Genomic DNA, 17,423 nt, shown 5'->3' on the forward strand with positions numbered 1-17,423 from the left:
TTATATAGATACTTTATCAAGTTAAGGAAGCTCCCTTCTATTCCTGATTTGCTTGTTATTCTGAATGGACAGTACATTTTAAGAAGTATATTTTCTGCATTTTTTGATATAATATGATTTTTATTCTCTTACTAATGTTAATTTAATGAGTTGGGTTTTTAAAATATTAAGTCAATCTTGCATTTCTGGAATAAACCCCAAATTGATCATGTTATATCTTTTTTATGTTTTCTGAATTCATGTTGATAATATTTGGTTTGGAAATTTTGTATTTCTGTTGATGAGTTAACTGGCCTGAAATGATTTATTCTTACAGTGTCCTTGTGAGGTTTTGGTATTCAGTTTTGCAGCCTCATAGAATGAATTGTAGAGCGTTTTCCCTTTTTCCATTTGCTGCAGTAATTTGTATAAAGTTGGAATTATTTGTTCTTTGAACATTTCGGTAGCATCACTGGTTAAAAAAAAGAAGTCTCGACTGGTGTTTTCTTTAAGGAAGATGATTCCTTCCCTACTGATTCAATTAATTCTATGCTTATAGGCTTATTCAGTTTAAAAAATTTTTTCCTTGAGTCAATTTTGGTAAGTTACATTTTTCTAGAATTGTATCCATTTAATCTGAGTTTTCAGATCTACTTGCATATTGGCATAAAGTATTTCACAATAGCCTCTTATCTTTTTAATATCTGTGCACTTATGATTACTCATTCTAAATATTGTCTCATTGTCCTTTCCCTCTTTTCCTTAGGCAGAGAATTGTTTTTTTTTTTAGTCTTTTCAAAGACCTGATTTTTGGTTTTGTGGATCCTCTCCATTATATGTTTGTTTTCAGTATCATCTTTCTTTCCATTTATTCTCTTATTTTTATAATATTTTAAGAATGATGCTTAGTTCATTAATTTTCTATCTTTTTCCTTTCTAATAGTCATTTAAAGTTCTAAAGGAACCTCTAATGATGATGTTAGTTCCATCCACACACTCTAATATATGTCTTTCTTATTATCATTCAATTCTCAGTATTTCATAACTTTTATTACAATTTTTCCTTTGGCCTATGTGTTATTTATTTATTTTATGTTTATTTATTTTATTTATTTTTTGGCTGCATCAGGTCTTAGTTTTGGCACACGGGATCTTCATTGAGGCATGCGGGATCTTTCCTTGTGGCACATGGGCTTCTCCCTAGTTGAGGTGCGCAAGCTCAGTAGTTGTGGCACATGGGCTTAGTTGCCCCTCGGCTGTGGGATCTTAGTTCCCCAACCAAGGATCAAACCCACGTTCCCTGCATTGGAAGGTGGATTCTTTACCACTGGATCACCAGGGAAGTCCCTGGCCTATGTGTTATTTAGAAGTGTATTTCTTAATTTCCATTCATATGAGTTTCTTTCTTTACTTTCTTTCTCTATGTTTTTCTTTTTGTTATTGCTTTTTAACTTAATCATATTATGGTCTGAGAAAGTGATCTTTATCTGAGTCATCTGATGTGGTAGCCACTATACACTTGTGTCTACTGAATACTTGAAAGTTGGCCAGGGGACTTCCCTGGTGGTCCAGTGGTTAAGATGCCGTGCTTCCAATGCAGGGGGCGTGGGTTCAATCCCTGGGAACTAAGATCCCACATGCTGCGTGGCGCGGCAAAAAAAAAAGAAAGCTGGCCAGTCCAAATTGAGATGTACTGTAAGTGTAAAATACATACAGGATTTCAGTGACTTAGTCACTGAAAAAAAGAAATTAAAATTTCATTAATAATGTTTTTTATTGATTACAAGTTAAAATGATAATATTTTGGATGTTTTGAGTTAAGTAAAATATAAAATGAATTTCACTTGTTTCTTTTTACCTTTTTTAATGTGGCTAGAAAACTTAAAAATACACCTATGGCTCACATTTGTAATTAATTGGGCAGTGTTGGTCTAAAAAATACTAGTCTTTTGAAATTTGTTGCTATTTGCTTTATGGCTCAGGTTGTGCTTAATTTTCATGTATGTTACATGTATACTTGAAAAGAATGTGTATATTAAGAACAGTGTTCTATATATGTACACAGATTAAGCTTCTTCATTGTTTTCATTCAATCTTTTTTATCCTTACTGATTATTTTGTCAGCTAGATTTAGCAATAGTTAGAGAAATACATTAAAATTTCATGCTATAGTGGTGGTTTTGTCTTTTTCCTCATAGCTTTGTCAATTTTTACTTTATGTTTTTTGAGATTATGTTATTAGACGCTTATACATTTAGAGTTGTTATAGCTTTCTGGTGAAATTGCTAATCTTTATGTAATGAGGTCTTTGCCTCTAATTATTTTTTGCCTTAAAGTTCGTTTTGTCTGAGACTAGTGTAGCTACAAAACTTTATTTTGGTTAGTATTTGCCCACTCACATATTACTCCATTTTTTCCTCTTAACCTTTTTGCATTGTTGTGTTTCATAAATAGGTTTTATAAGTGTCTTATAATTGGATTTCCTTTCTTTAAAGTTCTGATAATTTTTGCATTAATCTGAAATATTAGTCCATTTACATTTGTTGTAGTTATGATTTATTTGACTCTATTCCTACTGTCTTATTTTCTGCTTTGCATATATCCTGCATTTTCTTATACACTTTCTCCCTTTTATTACCTCCTTTTAGATTGATTACTTTTTCTTATTCCTTTTTATCCCTCTATGCCCTGTTTGTATTCTTTTGGTGGCTGTTGTAGAAATGTTAACACAAATACCTGACCTATCAAAGTATAAAGGAAGTTACTGTTTTTATCTTCCTCTGAAGTAATACGATGATCTGGGAATGCTTTAGTTCCAAGCATGCACCTTCCCAATTTATGTGCTGTTGTTATCTAGTAAGTTGGTCCTAAGTTATTTTTTTAATCCCACAAATTACACAAATATTATAGTTTCATATAATCAGTGTTCGTTTAGATTTAACAACATAGTTATCATTTTCTTTGCTCAGAATTCCTCTCTACATCTCAGCTTTTATATCTGGGATCATTTTTCCTTCCTTCTGCCTCAAGTTCATCCTTTAACATTTTGTTTATTGAGAAAAATAAAATTATCAAGAAAAACAATAACTCTCTTGGTTTTCTCTATGATATCTTTATTTTTTATTTTAAAACATTTTTAAAATTGAAGTATAATTTACAATATTTCAGGTGTACAGCAAAGTGACTCAGTTCACTGAATCTGTTCTTTTTCAGTTTCTTTTCCATTATAGGTTATTACAAGATACTGAATATAGTTCCCTGAGTTACCCAGTAGGTCCTTATTGTTTATCTATTTTATATGTAGTAGTGGGTATATGTAAATCCCCAACTCCTAATTTATCCTTCCCCACCCCCGCTATCCCCTTTGGTAACCATAACTTTATTTTCTATGTCTGTGAGTCTATTTCTGTTTTGTAAATAAGTTATAATATCTTTATTTTATCTTCATTCTCAAAAAATATTTTGTGTGGGTGCACAATTGATATTTTCCTTAAGCATATTGAAAATATTATTCTACTACGTTTTGCTTCCATATTACTATTGACAAGTTAGCTGTTAGTCTAACTACCGTTCCTTTGTAGGTAGAGTGTCTTTCTGTGAGAGGCAGGCATTATAGCGTTAGCGGTTAAAGGTGTGGCCTCTGGAATCAGACTGCCAGGATTTAAATCTTAGATCTTTGGTTTACTAGCTGTATGACACTGGGCAAGCTGATTAACCTCTCTGTGCCTCAATTTCCTCTTCTGTAAAATGGGGGCAATAATGGTACCAGTACCTAACTCGCAGGGTTGTGATGAGGATTAAGTGAACTAACAAGGAAAGCATTCAGAACAGTGGTAGCACATTTTCAGTGCTATTAAAGTGTTAGATTTTTTTCCCCCTCTCAATGCTTTTAGGATCTCCTTTTTTTAAAAAATAAATTTATTTTATTTATTATTTTTGGCTGTGTTGGGTCTTCGTTGCTGCACGCGGGCTTTCTCTAGTTGCGGTGAGCAGGGGCTACTCTTCGTTGCAGTGCGCGGGCTTCTCATTGCAGTGGCTTCTCTTGTTGTGGAGCATGGGCTCTAGGTGTGCGGGCTTCAGTAGTTGTGGCTCGTGGGCTTCAGTAGTTGTGGCTCGCGGGCTGTAGAGGGCAGGCTCAGTAGTTGTGGACACGGGCTTAGTTGCTCCGCGGCATGTGGGATCTTCCCGGACCAGGGCTCGAACCAGTATCCCCTGCATTGGCAGGCGGATTCTTAACCACTGCTCCACCAGGGAAGCCCAGGATCTCCTTATCATTGGTGTGGAGCAGTTTCACTATGATGTGTCTAGGTGTGGATTTACTTTCATTTAAACTTTTTGAAATTCACTGAGCTTTTTGAATCTGTAAATTGTCGTCCTGTATCAAGTCTAGAAAATTCTTAGCTGTCTATCTTCAAATACTCCCTCTGCTCAATTCTCTCCTCTCTCTTTCTGGAACTTTAGTTCCAGAGTGATATTAGTCCTTTCGCTCTAGCCTTTGTGTCTCTTTGATTGTGTTTCACGGTCTCTGTGTTGTAAATATTTTGTATAATTTCTTTAAGTCTATTTTCTAGTTCACTAGCTTATTTCAGCTGTGTCTAATATGCTATTAAACCTATATATTGACTTTTAAATTTTAATAGTTATTATTATCATATTTTTATTTCCAGAAGTCGTGTTTTGTGCCCAACCAAATCTGCCCTTCAGAGTATATATATATATATATATAATATTTTTAATACATATTTTTGCCCTTCACTCATATGTTCGATATTGCCTTTTATTTCTTTAAATATATCATACATAAATATGTTGTATTCTTGTCTGATAAGTCCAGTATCTAAAGCCTTTGCTGGTCTGATTCTGCTGCCTGTTGTTTGGGAACCTCATAACACTGGTATGTGGACCCCTGAGAACAGGGGCCAGTCAAAAGGTTTGAAACTGTGAAGGACTATTCTTAATCTCTTCCCTGTTTTCCCTCCCAGATGTCCCTTGTTTTCTCTCTGCCACCCCCTCCCCCCATCTCAATTTACTTTTTTGAAAGGCTGATTCATTCCCATGGTTAAAAAAAAAAAAAAAAAAAAAGTGAAAAGTCTCCCTCCCAACTCCCAGTCCCTTTCCTATTGGAAGCCTCTGATATCCAGTTCTTGTGGATACTTCCAGAGATATTTCATGCAGATTCAAGCAAATACAATGAAAAAATCTTTCTCTTTTTAAAGCAAATGGTAGCACACTACACACATTGTTCTGAACTTGTCTTTTAATTTAAAAAGTATGTTTGTGCTTATAAAAGAGACACATGCTCATTCTGAGTAACATAAATACCCAAGTGTCTACAAGTAGAAAGTGAAAATCCCCCTGGAATTTCATTCCCCAGAGATAACTTCTATTATGCATCTATAAATATATATTTACATAAATGGGTTTATGCAACACATACTGCTCCGTAACCTATTTCTTTCTTTTTCTCCAAACAATACAGCTTGACATCTTTCCATGAATCTTACCATATCTCTCAGTGCTCTCCACATAGCCCAGCAGTTAAATGCCTGGGCTTCGGAGTCAGACAGAACTAGGTTCTAGTTACTTAGTAGCTATGGGACTTTTCAGAGCCTCTCTGAGCCTCAGTTTCCTCATCTGTAAAATGGGGATGGAAATAGTACATAGTTCATAGTGTTGTTCTGAGACCTTAATAAGATCATGTATGACATGCTTCTTCCAGGGTCAGCTGCTTTATAAGCCCTTGATGAATGGTAGTTTTTTATTACTACTCACTCTTTTTAATGGCCACTTAGAATCCGTAGTATGATATGTAACTATTTATTAACCATTACCCTTTTGATGGACACTGGATTGTATCCAATTTTTTTGTTGTTGTTATAAATGCCAACCCAGTGAACGCTGAATGTACATCTTTCACCTTTGTGTGTATTTTCTTGTGAATTCCCTGCAGTGGGGTCACTGGGTCCTCTGAATTCTAATGTCTGTTTCTTCTTTCTCTCCGAGGAGGCAATGAAAATGGCCCATGGGGTGAAGCATGTGTATTACGTAGGTTTTTTCCTTTTTATTACTGCTGTTTTTTCTCTCTCTCCTGAGGTGTGGTGGGGTGGGAGGGGTCCTCCCCAGAGACGATCCCAGCCCCCTGCCCCAGCCTGCCCTCCTCCGGAGCTTCCTAGTACTCCCCACTTCCTATGACGTGAATCTCAGACCTCTGTTTTCCCCCAAACCTTGGAACCTGACCATTCATGATCATTCATTCAAGGATTACTTTTTAGACCCATCTACTTTCAAAACAATTCCCTGTGGTTTGTAATAAATTAAAAGAATCAAAACACACTCAAATGGGTTAAAGTCTAAAGAAAGCAAGAAAAGGGGGAGGAGAAGGGGAAATCTTGTTACAACACCCCACCCCCCAATCCTGGAAAGGTACAACGTCTAGGCTTAAAGTTAATACTAAGCTTCCTGGCAGCCAATGCAAAAAGGGGAGCAGGAGAGATTCTATAGCTCATTAGAAGACCCAGAACCACTCTGCGTCTTGAAATGGTCATGAAGGGCTTCCTCTCAGGGGCAATAGAGGGGTGATCAGCAGGCTTTCAGAAGGGGTGTTGGACGTGTTCGCCACGTGGCTGTTTCAGGGCAAAAGGCAAGTCAGTGACCCTGGAAAAGGGGCATGACAAAGCTTTGAGGAAGAGAAGGTGGGTTCAGAACAGGATATGGCTCCCTGGTAAGATGTATCTCTGGTCAGAAGGGTGAGAAGGGTCTCAGTACAGGGTCCAGGTAACTCTGAACGTGGCTGGGAGTGAGAGGGGAAGCCGAGAGGATGGGAATGAAGACAGGCTTCTCTCCTGGGATGGAGGCCAGGCAGTCAGCAAACATTTATAGAGCCCTCCTCTGTGCCAGCCTTTTCTGGGCATTAGGAATACAATGGGGGCTAAGACGTACATGCTCCCTGTCCTCATGGAGCTTACAGTTCAGCAGGGAAGAGCGAGGACAGTAAACAATTGCAGGTGAGGTTAGTGCTCTGAAGGGCTCTTCTCCCCTGGCAGGTTGGTTCTGGGGCAGTGATCCACCTCCTGGGGGCCATCGGCTACGGCCAGGCAGGGGGGCTCCTGCCTCCGAAGCTGGAGGTTCTGGAGGACATGATGGAGGTCAACTCAGCCTCACCTGTCCAGAGGCCCAGATTGAAGGAAAGGCCCATGGCCCGGGGCCCCACGGGGTGCCAGGTACAGAAGATGTTCTTTACACTGGCAGGTCTCTTCATCCTGTTGGGAGAGGCACATGCACACCTGATTCGCAGAGATGGTGCTGCAGCCCAGAGAGACGCCGTGACTTGCACATGGTCACACAGAACGTAAAAGCCAGAGGCAGAGTTAGACCTCTGCTGGCTGGCCGCCCCCGGGCGGTGGTCTGTGCATTCCTTCTCCTGCACTGCAGAGTTCAGGAGCTTGACCGGAGCAGAGGAGGAAGGGAGGGGCTGGGCCTCCATGCATTTGGGGAGAGAGCAGTTGTTGGCCTTTGTTCCTGGCCACCCCTCATGTCCTGCCATCCCAAGATCCTCTAGCCACCTCCCTCAGGGGGGACAGCATGGGGCTCTGGTGGCCTCTCTGACCCCTTCCACCATCCAAGGAGTCATTCCTTTCTGCCCAGGGGCTCCACCTTCTTCTGCACATGCTCATTCTGTTGCAGGAGGGGGTTCCCGTTCAGGAGGCTGGTGCAGAGTGTCCGGGGGTGAGTGCTTCTGCCCTGGCCACGTGGCATCCCTCCCTGGAGCACGGGTAGGGGGAATGTGGGACTGGGGAGGTGACTGGGGAGGCAGGGTCCCCCTGGGGCTGGGAGGCTGCACCCGGGGACAAGGCCTCGGGTCCTCACCCTCCCCTACAGTGTGGCCCAGTGGAGGCTGAAGAGGAGGAGCCTGGGGAGCAGGCGCGGGGAGAGGACTCAGGTGAGGGGCCGTGGAGGGTGCCCCTCAGCAGCCGTCTGTCTTCTAGGGACTGCTGAGCACGCAGGGGGCTCCCACCCAGCTCTGGGCCCCAGCCCCTGCCAAGACTCCTCTCCTCTCCCACCCGCAATCAGCCTGTAGTCCTTCCCCAATGGGCTGGGGACCGCTGGCTGCCTGGACTCGGCTCCCAGACAGACATCCTAGACGCCCTGGGTCTCTGAGGGTGGGACCCTTGCCTTGCCTGCCTAAGCCCCTCAGCATTGAGTCACCCCCTCCCCTTGCCCCTGAGCATCCACTGGGCGCCAGAGACTCTGTTTCCCCACAGCTCAGCTTCAGCCCCAACAGGAGAAGCTACCCCTGGATATTGGGGTACGGGGCACTGTGGTCCGTGCCATGCGGGAGGCGCTGTGGAGTCGGTAAGGCCTTGTTCCGCGTTCCCTGACATCCAGGACGTCCTGAAGGGCTGCCTTCACACACACCACCTCCCAGAGCCGTGCCGTGTTCTAAGGGCTTCTGTGTGTACGACTAACCCCATTTTATCCTGTGAGGTCATTTGCCCACACGTTTGAACCTGGGTCTCTCTGGCTTCAGGGCTGTGCTTTCTCATTAAGCCGCTGCAGCTCTCAGTGTCTGCTCAGGTCCTCGTGGATGTCGCCCACAGCAAATGCTTTCAGACACAGTGAGACTCTCAGAGATCTGAGCACAGAACTGTCACTTTACTAATGGTGAGGCCAAGGCCCAGAGAGGACAGGGTTTTGCAAAGGTCACACAGCAAGTCAGTAGCCGATTCAGGGTTACATCCAGGGCCAGGGCTCCATCCCCTCCCCTGACCCATGCCTTGCCCTCCCCCCACCAGGCTTCCTCCCCTCCCTCCATACCCCGGTTTACTGGCCAGGGACAGAGCAGGGGCTGAGCAATCCGATCTTGCTTTTCTACTCATCGTGTGGCCTCAGGCAAGCCCCTTATCCTCTGTGAGCCTCAGTCACCCCATCTGTAGATGGAGAATGATGATACCTCTTCTTCACGGAGTTGGGGGGAGAATAAATGGGTTCATGTAGGAAAATGTTCAGAATAGAAACCAGAGTTGGCCCAGACCCTGCTCTCCACCCATGTCTCCCTCGCGGGCTCGGTGCCCTGGCCCTGCCCTTGTGCCCCACAGCCTTCAGGGGCGCCCAGATCTGGCGCTGAGTGAGGAGGCCGTGGAGGGCATCGCTGCCGGCATCGAGGCAGCCCTCTTCGACCTGACACAAGCCACCGACGGCCGCTACAAGAACAAGTACCGCAGCCTGCTGTTCAACCTGCGGGACCCCAGGAACCCGGTGAGTGGGGCTCTGGGCTAGGCTGGGTCCCCCTCAGAGGTGGGAAGCCCTGGCAGGATGTTGGGTGGGGCTCTCCAAGCGGTGTGGTGCAGCCCCTGCCCCTGCAGGACCTGTTTCTCAAAGTGGTTCACGGAGACGTCAGCCCCCACGGCCTGGTGCGGATGAGCTCGGTCCAGCTGGCCCCCCAAGAGCTGGCCCGCTGGCGGGACCAGGAGGAAAAGAGGGTGAGCTGTTGGGTCAAGTCAGGACATGGAGAAGGGGTTTGGGGAGGGGGAGGCCCGAGGATGGAGCGGGAGAGACAGACAAAGAGTGAGGAGGAAGGTGATGAGACAGGGGAGCACAGGACAGACAGAAACAGAAACGAGGGAACAGAAAGATCGGGCAGACAGGGAGAGAGTCAGAGAGACTCTCCCCACCAAAAAAGAAGGGAAAAGAGGCAGAAATGAAGGGGGTTGGAGATGGAGAGCTCAGTAGAGAGGTGACACCAACGGGGGTGTTGTCTTCCACTTGCTTTTCTATGGAGCTGGGCTGGGGGGGTGGGGGGACTGGGGATGTTGGCGCAGAGTCTGGAATCCAGGATTGTCATCCGCCATCCATGGGGCACAGACCCAGTGTGATGACCCTGCTCCAGTCCAGCCCCAGAAGTTCCAGAAAAGGCTGGAAGTCTTCCTAGTGCCCCAGGCTGAGCGAGGAACCCCACAGCCTCCAGCAGTTCACAGATACACCCCCATACACCCAGGGGGAACTGCACAGGGGCAGGGGAGGTGTGGGCACTGAGCCAGCTTCAGGAGCTGCTTGCATAATGTTTGTTGGTGCCCCAGTGAGAAGGGGACTGACCGAGGGAGCAGGGCCTGTGGTACGGGCTAGGGCAATAAGGCCCTTATTCTGACAGACACTGGGCTGGTTAGAATTAATAACTGGAATCCGTTAGGAGCATCTGTCCACTCTGAGCTTCTGTCCGGGCACTGTGGGCGACCAGGACCAGCTATGTAAATTGTGGAGCCAGTGCAGAATGAAAATGCGGGTGCTTTGTTCAACGATTAAGAATTTCAGGGACTTCCCAGTGGTTAAGACTCTGTGCTTCCACTGCAGGGGGCACTTGTTCGATTCCTGGTCGGGGAACTAAAATCTCTCATGCGGGCAGCGTGGCCAAGAAAAAAAAAAAAAAAAATTTCAAGATGATGGCAGTATTTAGCATGGGGCCCTTCTAGGCACAGGGCCCTGGGCTACTGCATGGAGCCCATGCCCGCAAAGCCAACCCTGCTGGGAGGACAGGGCTTCTGTCCTCCCGGGGTTGTTAGAAAGAAAGAGACAGGCTTTCAGGAATCGTTTCAGGTAGGATGACACTGATCAGCAATAAGAATCACAAGTAGCGTTTACTGTGAGCCAGGCTCCAGGCTAAACACTCAACATAAGCTGTTTAATATGATGCTCTTAATTTCATTTCTAGAGAACAGATCAACTAAGGCTTAGAGCAATGAAGGGCTTGCCCAGGGCCACACCATCTTGTGGGCCTTTATTAATGACAGCTGGTGCTCTAGCGCCTGTGCTCTTTCGACTACCCCACACTCTTCCCAGGGCAGAGGGTGGGTGGGATACAGTCGGGCAGATTTGACTCGTGCGAGAAGGCGAAGTTCAAGAAGGCTTCCTGGGGGAGGCCGGGTTTGAGTTGGAGGGTGAATGAGTGGAAAATGGAGAAGTAAGGCGGATGGTGGGGGGTCTCCAGGTGAGGGACTGGCAGAAGCAGAGACGTGGAGGAAGGGAAAGGGCTGGCATGGAAGGGGCCACAGCGGAGGGGCTTCAAGGGAGCACTTGGGCTCTTGGTGGCCAAAGTCCTCCAACCCTGGCTGAGCTGGGGCTGCTCCGCCCCTCAGAGCCTGGAGATCATTGCGCAGCTGCAGAAGGAGCCGTGCAGCCTCCCGGCCTCCAAACTGACCCACAAGGGGGAAGTCGAGATCCTGCGGGACATGGACCAGACGCTGACCCTGGAGGATCTGGTGGTAAGTGGGAGCCTGACGTGGTGCCAGGCAGGGCCTGTGCCCTCGGATCCCACCCCTCACCTCACCAGCTGTGTGGCCTTGGGCAAGTCATCTGACTACGCTGAGGCCCACGGTCTTCATCGTAGATAGGGGAATGACGGTGGCCGCACAGGGTCTGGGTGAGCACGGGGTGAGACAAACGCCGGCACCGGGCCTGTCCGCACCTTCGCAGCGCTGCTGCCCCTCCTATTGGCCTAACCCCAAGGCACCTCGTGTGAGTAGTAGTGAGTCCTGTCTCCGCAGTTCCCCCCAACCTCAGGCATTCCGACCAGATCCCAGGTTGGGAAGCAGGAGGGACACGCTGTTTGAGGCAGCGACTTTTCGGATGCAAGGAGCAGAGACTTGCTCTATTCAGCAGAAGGACTTAGGGATGCGCCGGCAGGGCACCACCTGGAGTCCAGAGCAGCCTGTGCGGAGTGTCCTTTTCTTTGTGGGGGACCTGCCCCATCCTCCTGTCCATCCTGCTTCTTCCTCCCCCTTGGCCCCTCCTCCTTGCACATGGCTCAACAGGATGGCTCAGCAGCCCTCGAATCAGTGAACCCATCCCCTCAGCCTCCTGCAGCCAATCAGAGCGCCCCCTTGGCTCACTTCAGTCGCTCTCAGGAGAAGGCTGCTCAGGCTTTGGTTGGGCGTCCCGTGGGTCAGATGTTCACCCCGGTCTAATCAGCTGTGTGTCCGGGATGGGGGAGCGCAGGGTCCCTTGAGCCACGTTCGTTCGCTGGGGAAATGGCAGTGACCTTGACCGACAAAAATCCCTGCTGTCCCTCACCAGTATCCAGGCCAACAAGCAGACCTCCTGGCTGTGCGGAGAGGAGCCCTAAGAGGGCGTGGCTGCTCCCCAACCCAAACCAACCTGTATTCCCTGAGTAAATTGAATGTAAATATAGGGGGAGGAGCCAGAGAGAGAGGGAAGAGAGAGCGGGCGGCAGAGTAGGGGAGGGGAAGATAACACAGAATAGCAACGTTTCCTCCGACTGAACACCTACTATGTGCCACTTTTACAAACAACGCCTCATTCAAACCTCACGATATAACCTACGAGATGGGTGATGCCTGTTTCCTGGGTGAGGCACCTGAAACCGTTTGCCCAAGGTCACTTAGTTGGCAGTGGGGGAGACTGGAACCCAGGCTCTCTGACTCCAAAGCCTGTGCCTTGTCACTGCTCTGGAGGTGGTTTTAAGGCAAGAGTGAGAGTTTCAAGATCTTTTCAAATCTTCCTGAAGCAATCAATGTTTGTTGTGTGTTTAAAGCTGTTTCTATTATGAGGAAGAAAGGGTGATTTGGCATTGGGCTTCAAGGTTCTTAAAAACGTTCATTCTCCCCAGTTCTGTCGTCTGCTTCTGAGAACTCGTCCTAAGGAGATAATTGAAAGTCTAGGAAAATACTTTCAGCATAAGGATGTCCTCAGTGTTATTTGTTACAGTGAAAGCCTGGGAACGACCTGATTGTCTAGCAGCAGAGGTGATGCGTACACTCCAGCCCACCCCATCAGTGCAATGTCTACAGGGACGGTATAACACGGCAGATACCTTTGCTGTGCTTCATGGACACATGAACCACAAAAGGACCCCCGAAACTCTGTGTATAGATAAACTATTATAAAGGAACACCCGGAGTATCAACGGTTGTTTCTAAGTGGTGGGACAAGGGGGTATTTTTTTTTTTAATTTTCAAATTTTCTATATTTTCTAAATTTTCTGTAACAAGTTCACGATACCTTTGTAATTAAAGAATATATTATTTAGAAAAATAAAACCACAGCCCTGAGGGCCCCCTACTCATGGAGGGCTGCTGACCTCCCCAGCCGCCTTCCCGGCCCACCCCTCTCTCCTCCTTTGCCTCCCAGGAACCCATGGTGTCCATAGACTGCGGCCCACTGGCCCTGCCTGCCACGTCGAGGGGCACCACGGAGCAGCACGAGGACACCACAGAGCAGCACAAGCACCACTTCCTAGACCCCAGCTGCCGCATCTGCATGGGTGGGAGGGAGACACAGGAGGGGCACAGGGGTGGTGGGTAGGCTGGGGCTGAGTGTGGGGTTCAGCGGCAACAGGGATTCATGGCTTGGGGAGAAGGTGGTGGGGTGGGGGTACCTGTGTTCCAGGTCACCTCAAAAAGGACCTGGTTCAAACTCCGTTTCTAATGCCCTGGGCTGGCTTCAGCCTAGCTGCCGGCCCCCTTTTCAGCTCCTGCCTCTGCTCTTTGCAGACTGGAAGCCCTTGTATGAGCGGCCAGCCTCCTTCATAGCCACCAGGAGGATGGGGGATGATGCTTTCCAGAGAGCCCCAAGCCTGGTCCCTATGTCCTCTCCAGAGATGCCCCAAACCAAGGAGAAGCCTCCCACGGAGCCCAAGGACAGGTATGGGGCAGTGGGCAAGGAGGTGGGCAACTGGCAGGGTGGGTGGGGGAGGCCACCTGCTAGGGCAGCAGACACAGGCTGGGTTTTTCCATATGGCCTTAGGCAAATCCTGCCTCTTGTGTGGGCCTCGGTTTCCCCATCTGTGCAATGGAACTAATCATCCCTGCCTACTGGTCTCTACCACATAAGGCCATGTTTGGACCAGTGTTCCAGCACCCACAGTGGAGACACAGGACCTTCTCTGAAAACTAAGGAGCTGCTGGGGAAGCCCTGGTGACCTGTTCATCTGGCCCTGTTCTCTCTGTCCCTCCCTCTAGGCTCCAGATGCCTGCTGGGTCCACAAAAGCCCTGCCCAGCCAGCCGCCCTGGGAGGGGTCTCTGGACATGTTCTCCATTAAGCAGTTCCGGGTCAAGGCCCAGCTGGTCTCGGGGCACAGCTTTTGTCTCATCCGGGTACTCCTGCCCAGCTCGCCGAAGACTCCCTTGCACACTGACCAGCCCAGTCAGCTACACACACCCCCGTTCATTCATTCACCCACTCACTCCTTCTGAAACAAGTCTTTGGCTCCCTCTCTGTGCTTGGCCCTGTGCTAGGCTAAATGCAGCCCCACTCGTGCAGAGACACATGGGCAAAGGACTCCCTATAACCCAAGGCATAAAGCAGGAAGGACCCAGGAAAAGGGTCTGGTGCATCCTGGCCCAGAGTAGGGTTTTAGGAGTTATTGTTGAGTGAGTGAACGATCAGCCAAGTGTTGGATGAGGGTAGGGGGTTAGAGGAGGGCGTGAGGGGCTCCTGAGAAGTGGAGGAGATTGGCCAGGACAGGCTGTAGGCCTCCAGGGGTAGTTAGGGCTTTCCAGCAGCCACTGGGGCTCCTGATACACTGCCTGTCAATCCTCTTGGCCACAGGCTGTGGCTTCCGGGTAGCCAGTATTGAGTCTGCCTAAAGTGGGCGGGAAGCTGGGAGGCTGACTGGCCTCGTACCTGTCCCCAGGCCCTGCCCCAGGTGATCCGCTCTGCAGGCTGCATCCCCCCCAGTGCTGTCTGGGACTTTCTGGCCAGCATCTGCCCAGCCGAGGCCAAGGTAACCACCCACCCTTGGGCACCACCTCTCCTCCTAGCACCATATCCCCAGCCCTGAGCTCTCTTTCACTCCAGCTCTGGAGCAGAGGCCTGGTTTAAGATATCCGGGTCCAGTTCCCACTGTGACTGCAGACTCACTGTGTGAACCTGGGCAAGTCCCTCTGTTTCCACCTCTGGAAAATGGGGCCACCCTTCCTCACAGGGTTCTCAGAGGTTCAGATGAGACCAGGGGTGTTCACAGGAGCAGAGAATGACTGTTCCTAAACCTGCTCTTCTTCCTGCAACCTCAGGACATCTGCGTGGTCAGACTGTGCCCACAGGCCTCTCGGGACACCCAAAATTGCCACCTGCTTTATTCCTACCTCAACAACAAGCAGTGCCACGGCCTGGCAGCTGTGGAACAGGTGGGGGTGGTCCTGCTGCCCCTGCCTGCCTTCCAGCCCCTGCCCTCCAGGCTGCGCCCTCTTGGAGGCCCAGGTGAGTGCCCAATGCCCATCCCAGGCCCTGTCTCCCCTCACTTGGTGACCAGACAGACGTTGTAGACACAGTCACCCCTGTCTCCATGGAGGCAGACACATCTCAGAAGGGAACTTCTGAGATGGGCAAACGTGAGAACAAAAACAAGAAGAGCTCAGACTTGTATATTGTTTACTATGTGCCAGACACCATTCTGAAAGCTTCACTTATATTAATTCAGTTAGTCCTCAAAATAACCCCTTCAGGATGGTGCTGTTAATTTTTTCACTTCATAGATGAGGAAACTGAGGTAGGGAGAAAGCAAGTGTCCAGAGTCACAGCCAGTCAGTAGCAGAAACTGGCCTGCTAACGACCACACATACGGTCTCTCCAATCAGGCACCTTGATGAGAAACTCACCAGTCACATTTGACCCCAGCATAGCAGAAGAGGCAGGAACCACCAACTGGCTGAAATTAGGACCTACATAAAAGAGGAAGGAGAGATGTTTTCACCACAGCTATCCTGGGCCAAGCTTGGCTTTTGTGCCTGGATAGCCTCAGGGTGTGGATCCAGGAAAGCATGGGAGGGGGCTGGAGGGGGTATCAAGGGGAAGACTGTACCTGTTGCTGAGTAGTGTTTGATCTTTCTGGGCTGCCTGTCCTGGGGACAGTGTGGTAGAATGAATCATACAGCCTTGAGATTAAACCATCCATGCCCCAGTCTCAGCCAGGTGAACCCTTTCACACACTGTGAGAGCAAATCTTACGCTCTCCTACTTAACTTTCCTAGCATCTCATGGGCCCCATCTCACTACTGGAAAGCTCTTCTTGGGGTCTAACCTCCAGACCTCTTGCCACAGCCAGAATGCAGCTTCTGGGGGCTGTGAGTTCTCTCCGTCCAAGCCTTTGGTCTCTTTCCTCCTCTTTCTCCAGGCCTGGAAGCCACTCACGCAAGCCTGTTGCTGGCTGTGCTGCTCCCCAAGGCAGGGCTTCTGGCCACAGCAGAGTTCAGCCCCTTGTGGGGGAAGGTTCGCAAAATGCTCTCCTTCAACAGAAAAGCAGAGATGAGATGCCACCAGCCAGAGGCCACAGGGCCAGACGTGGCCCTGAAGGGATCCCCTCCCCCGGTGGGTGCCCTGCAGCAGGGCCAGGACAAAGGCAGCCTGGCTCCAAGGGGAATCTGTGCTTGGCAGAGGCCTGCCAGAGGCAGGGGGAGACTGTGGGGGGAGCCTGAGACCTGGCAGGGTCCTGGGCGAGGGCAACGGCGTCCAAACCCAGGCTGGCACCAGTCCTGGCATCCCTATTCAGCTTCACCAGCTGGCCATGACCAGCACCTCCACAGGGCTTCCTGTCCCCGCCAAGCCCTGCTTCAGCATCTCAAATCCCTGGTGGCCATGAGCCAGCAGTTCCAAGCCTCACTGAGGTCCCTAGGCCAGGAGCAACTTCCCCGACCTCCTGCCCAGCCTCCTGCAGCCGCTGGGATTCTTGGCCTCCTCTGCCAGTCCCCTGCAGCTCCAGAGCCCCCTGGTCCATCCCTTGACTCCTCTTTGGGGTCTACAGATGGAGTCGGCTCTGAGTGTCCCCTTCCTGAAGAGACCTGACCCTCATTACCCACCAAAAGAGGGGCTTTAATTCCCTAACCAGTGCTGAACCCTGAGGTGCTCCGGAAGGAGCAACAGGGGCAGAGGAAGGGGATGGTTAGCTGTTTGAATTTCCTGTTCTGCAGTTTGCTTGGTGTTAATTTTTGGCTTAATAAAGAATTTGGCAAAGTTGAGACTGCATCTGCTGGCTGGACAGGAGGGACCCTGGGCCTGGCCACGTGTGGGTTGACGTGGGTGTGTCTGGGAGTTTCTGTGCACAGATATAGCAGAGCTAAAGTGTTAGGGATGGAGGGGGTAGCTTTGTCTGCTGCTTGTCTGAGGTCCTTAACCATCACTGTGCGCCAGGGTTCAGCTGTTGCCATGGTGGACTCTGGAAGCATTTTGCAAGTATTTTGAACTGGGTGGAAGAAGTGATGGGAGAGAAGGCAGCACTAGGTTGGGGGGAGAGAGAAAAACGAGGCTTTTGAAGGGGCATAGACACTTAGAGATTGTTAGAGAGGAAAAGGAGAGCAAGTTGCAATGGATTTAAAAATTTTCAGTTACCAAGACTTTTTCCTTTGGAGAGTTGGGGGTTACCGCCGTAATCCCTACGCGTCTCTGTGTGTATCTGAGGGTCGCTGTGTGTGCGCATGCCTGTGACCATATGTCTGTG

The 17,423-nt window shown here is 48.9% G+C and overlaps 1 protein-coding gene across 1 annotated transcript in view; it reads left to right on the forward strand.

Moving 5' to 3' along the window:
* SPOCD1 (SPOC domain containing 1) overlaps positions 1–17,041 on the forward strand; it is a 28,902-nt gene extending 11,861 nt beyond the window's left edge. Inside the window, exons 3-16 of the mRNA XM_033838960.1 lie at positions 5,986–6,024; positions 7,023–7,199; positions 7,663–7,704; positions 7,858–7,918; positions 8,241–8,331; positions 9,075–9,234; positions 9,342–9,458; positions 11,109–11,234; positions 13,120–13,252; positions 13,482–13,632; positions 13,950–14,085; positions 14,625–14,714; positions 15,004–15,190; positions 16,104–17,041. Coding sequence (XP_033694851.1) covers positions 5,986–6,024; positions 7,023–7,199; positions 7,663–7,704; positions 7,858–7,918; positions 8,241–8,331; positions 9,075–9,234; positions 9,342–9,458; positions 11,109–11,234; positions 13,120–13,252; positions 13,482–13,632; positions 13,950–14,085; positions 14,625–14,714; positions 15,004–15,190; positions 16,104–16,771 — 2,178 coding nt within the window. The 3' untranslated portion in view covers positions 16,772–17,041. The remainder of the gene's footprint in view (positions 1–5,985; positions 6,025–7,022; positions 7,200–7,662; positions 7,705–7,857; positions 7,919–8,240; positions 8,332–9,074; positions 9,235–9,341; positions 9,459–11,108; positions 11,235–13,119; positions 13,253–13,481; positions 13,633–13,949; positions 14,086–14,624; positions 14,715–15,003; positions 15,191–16,103) is intronic.
* Positions 17,042–17,423: the final 382 nt, after the last annotated feature.

Source organism: Tursiops truncatus, chromosome 1 (genome assembly GCF_011762595.2).
Source record: "Tursiops truncatus isolate mTurTru1 chromosome 1, mTurTru1.mat.Y, whole genome shotgun sequence".
Classification (NCBI taxonomy): domain Eukaryota; kingdom Metazoa; phylum Chordata; class Mammalia; order Artiodactyla; family Delphinidae; genus Tursiops; species Tursiops truncatus.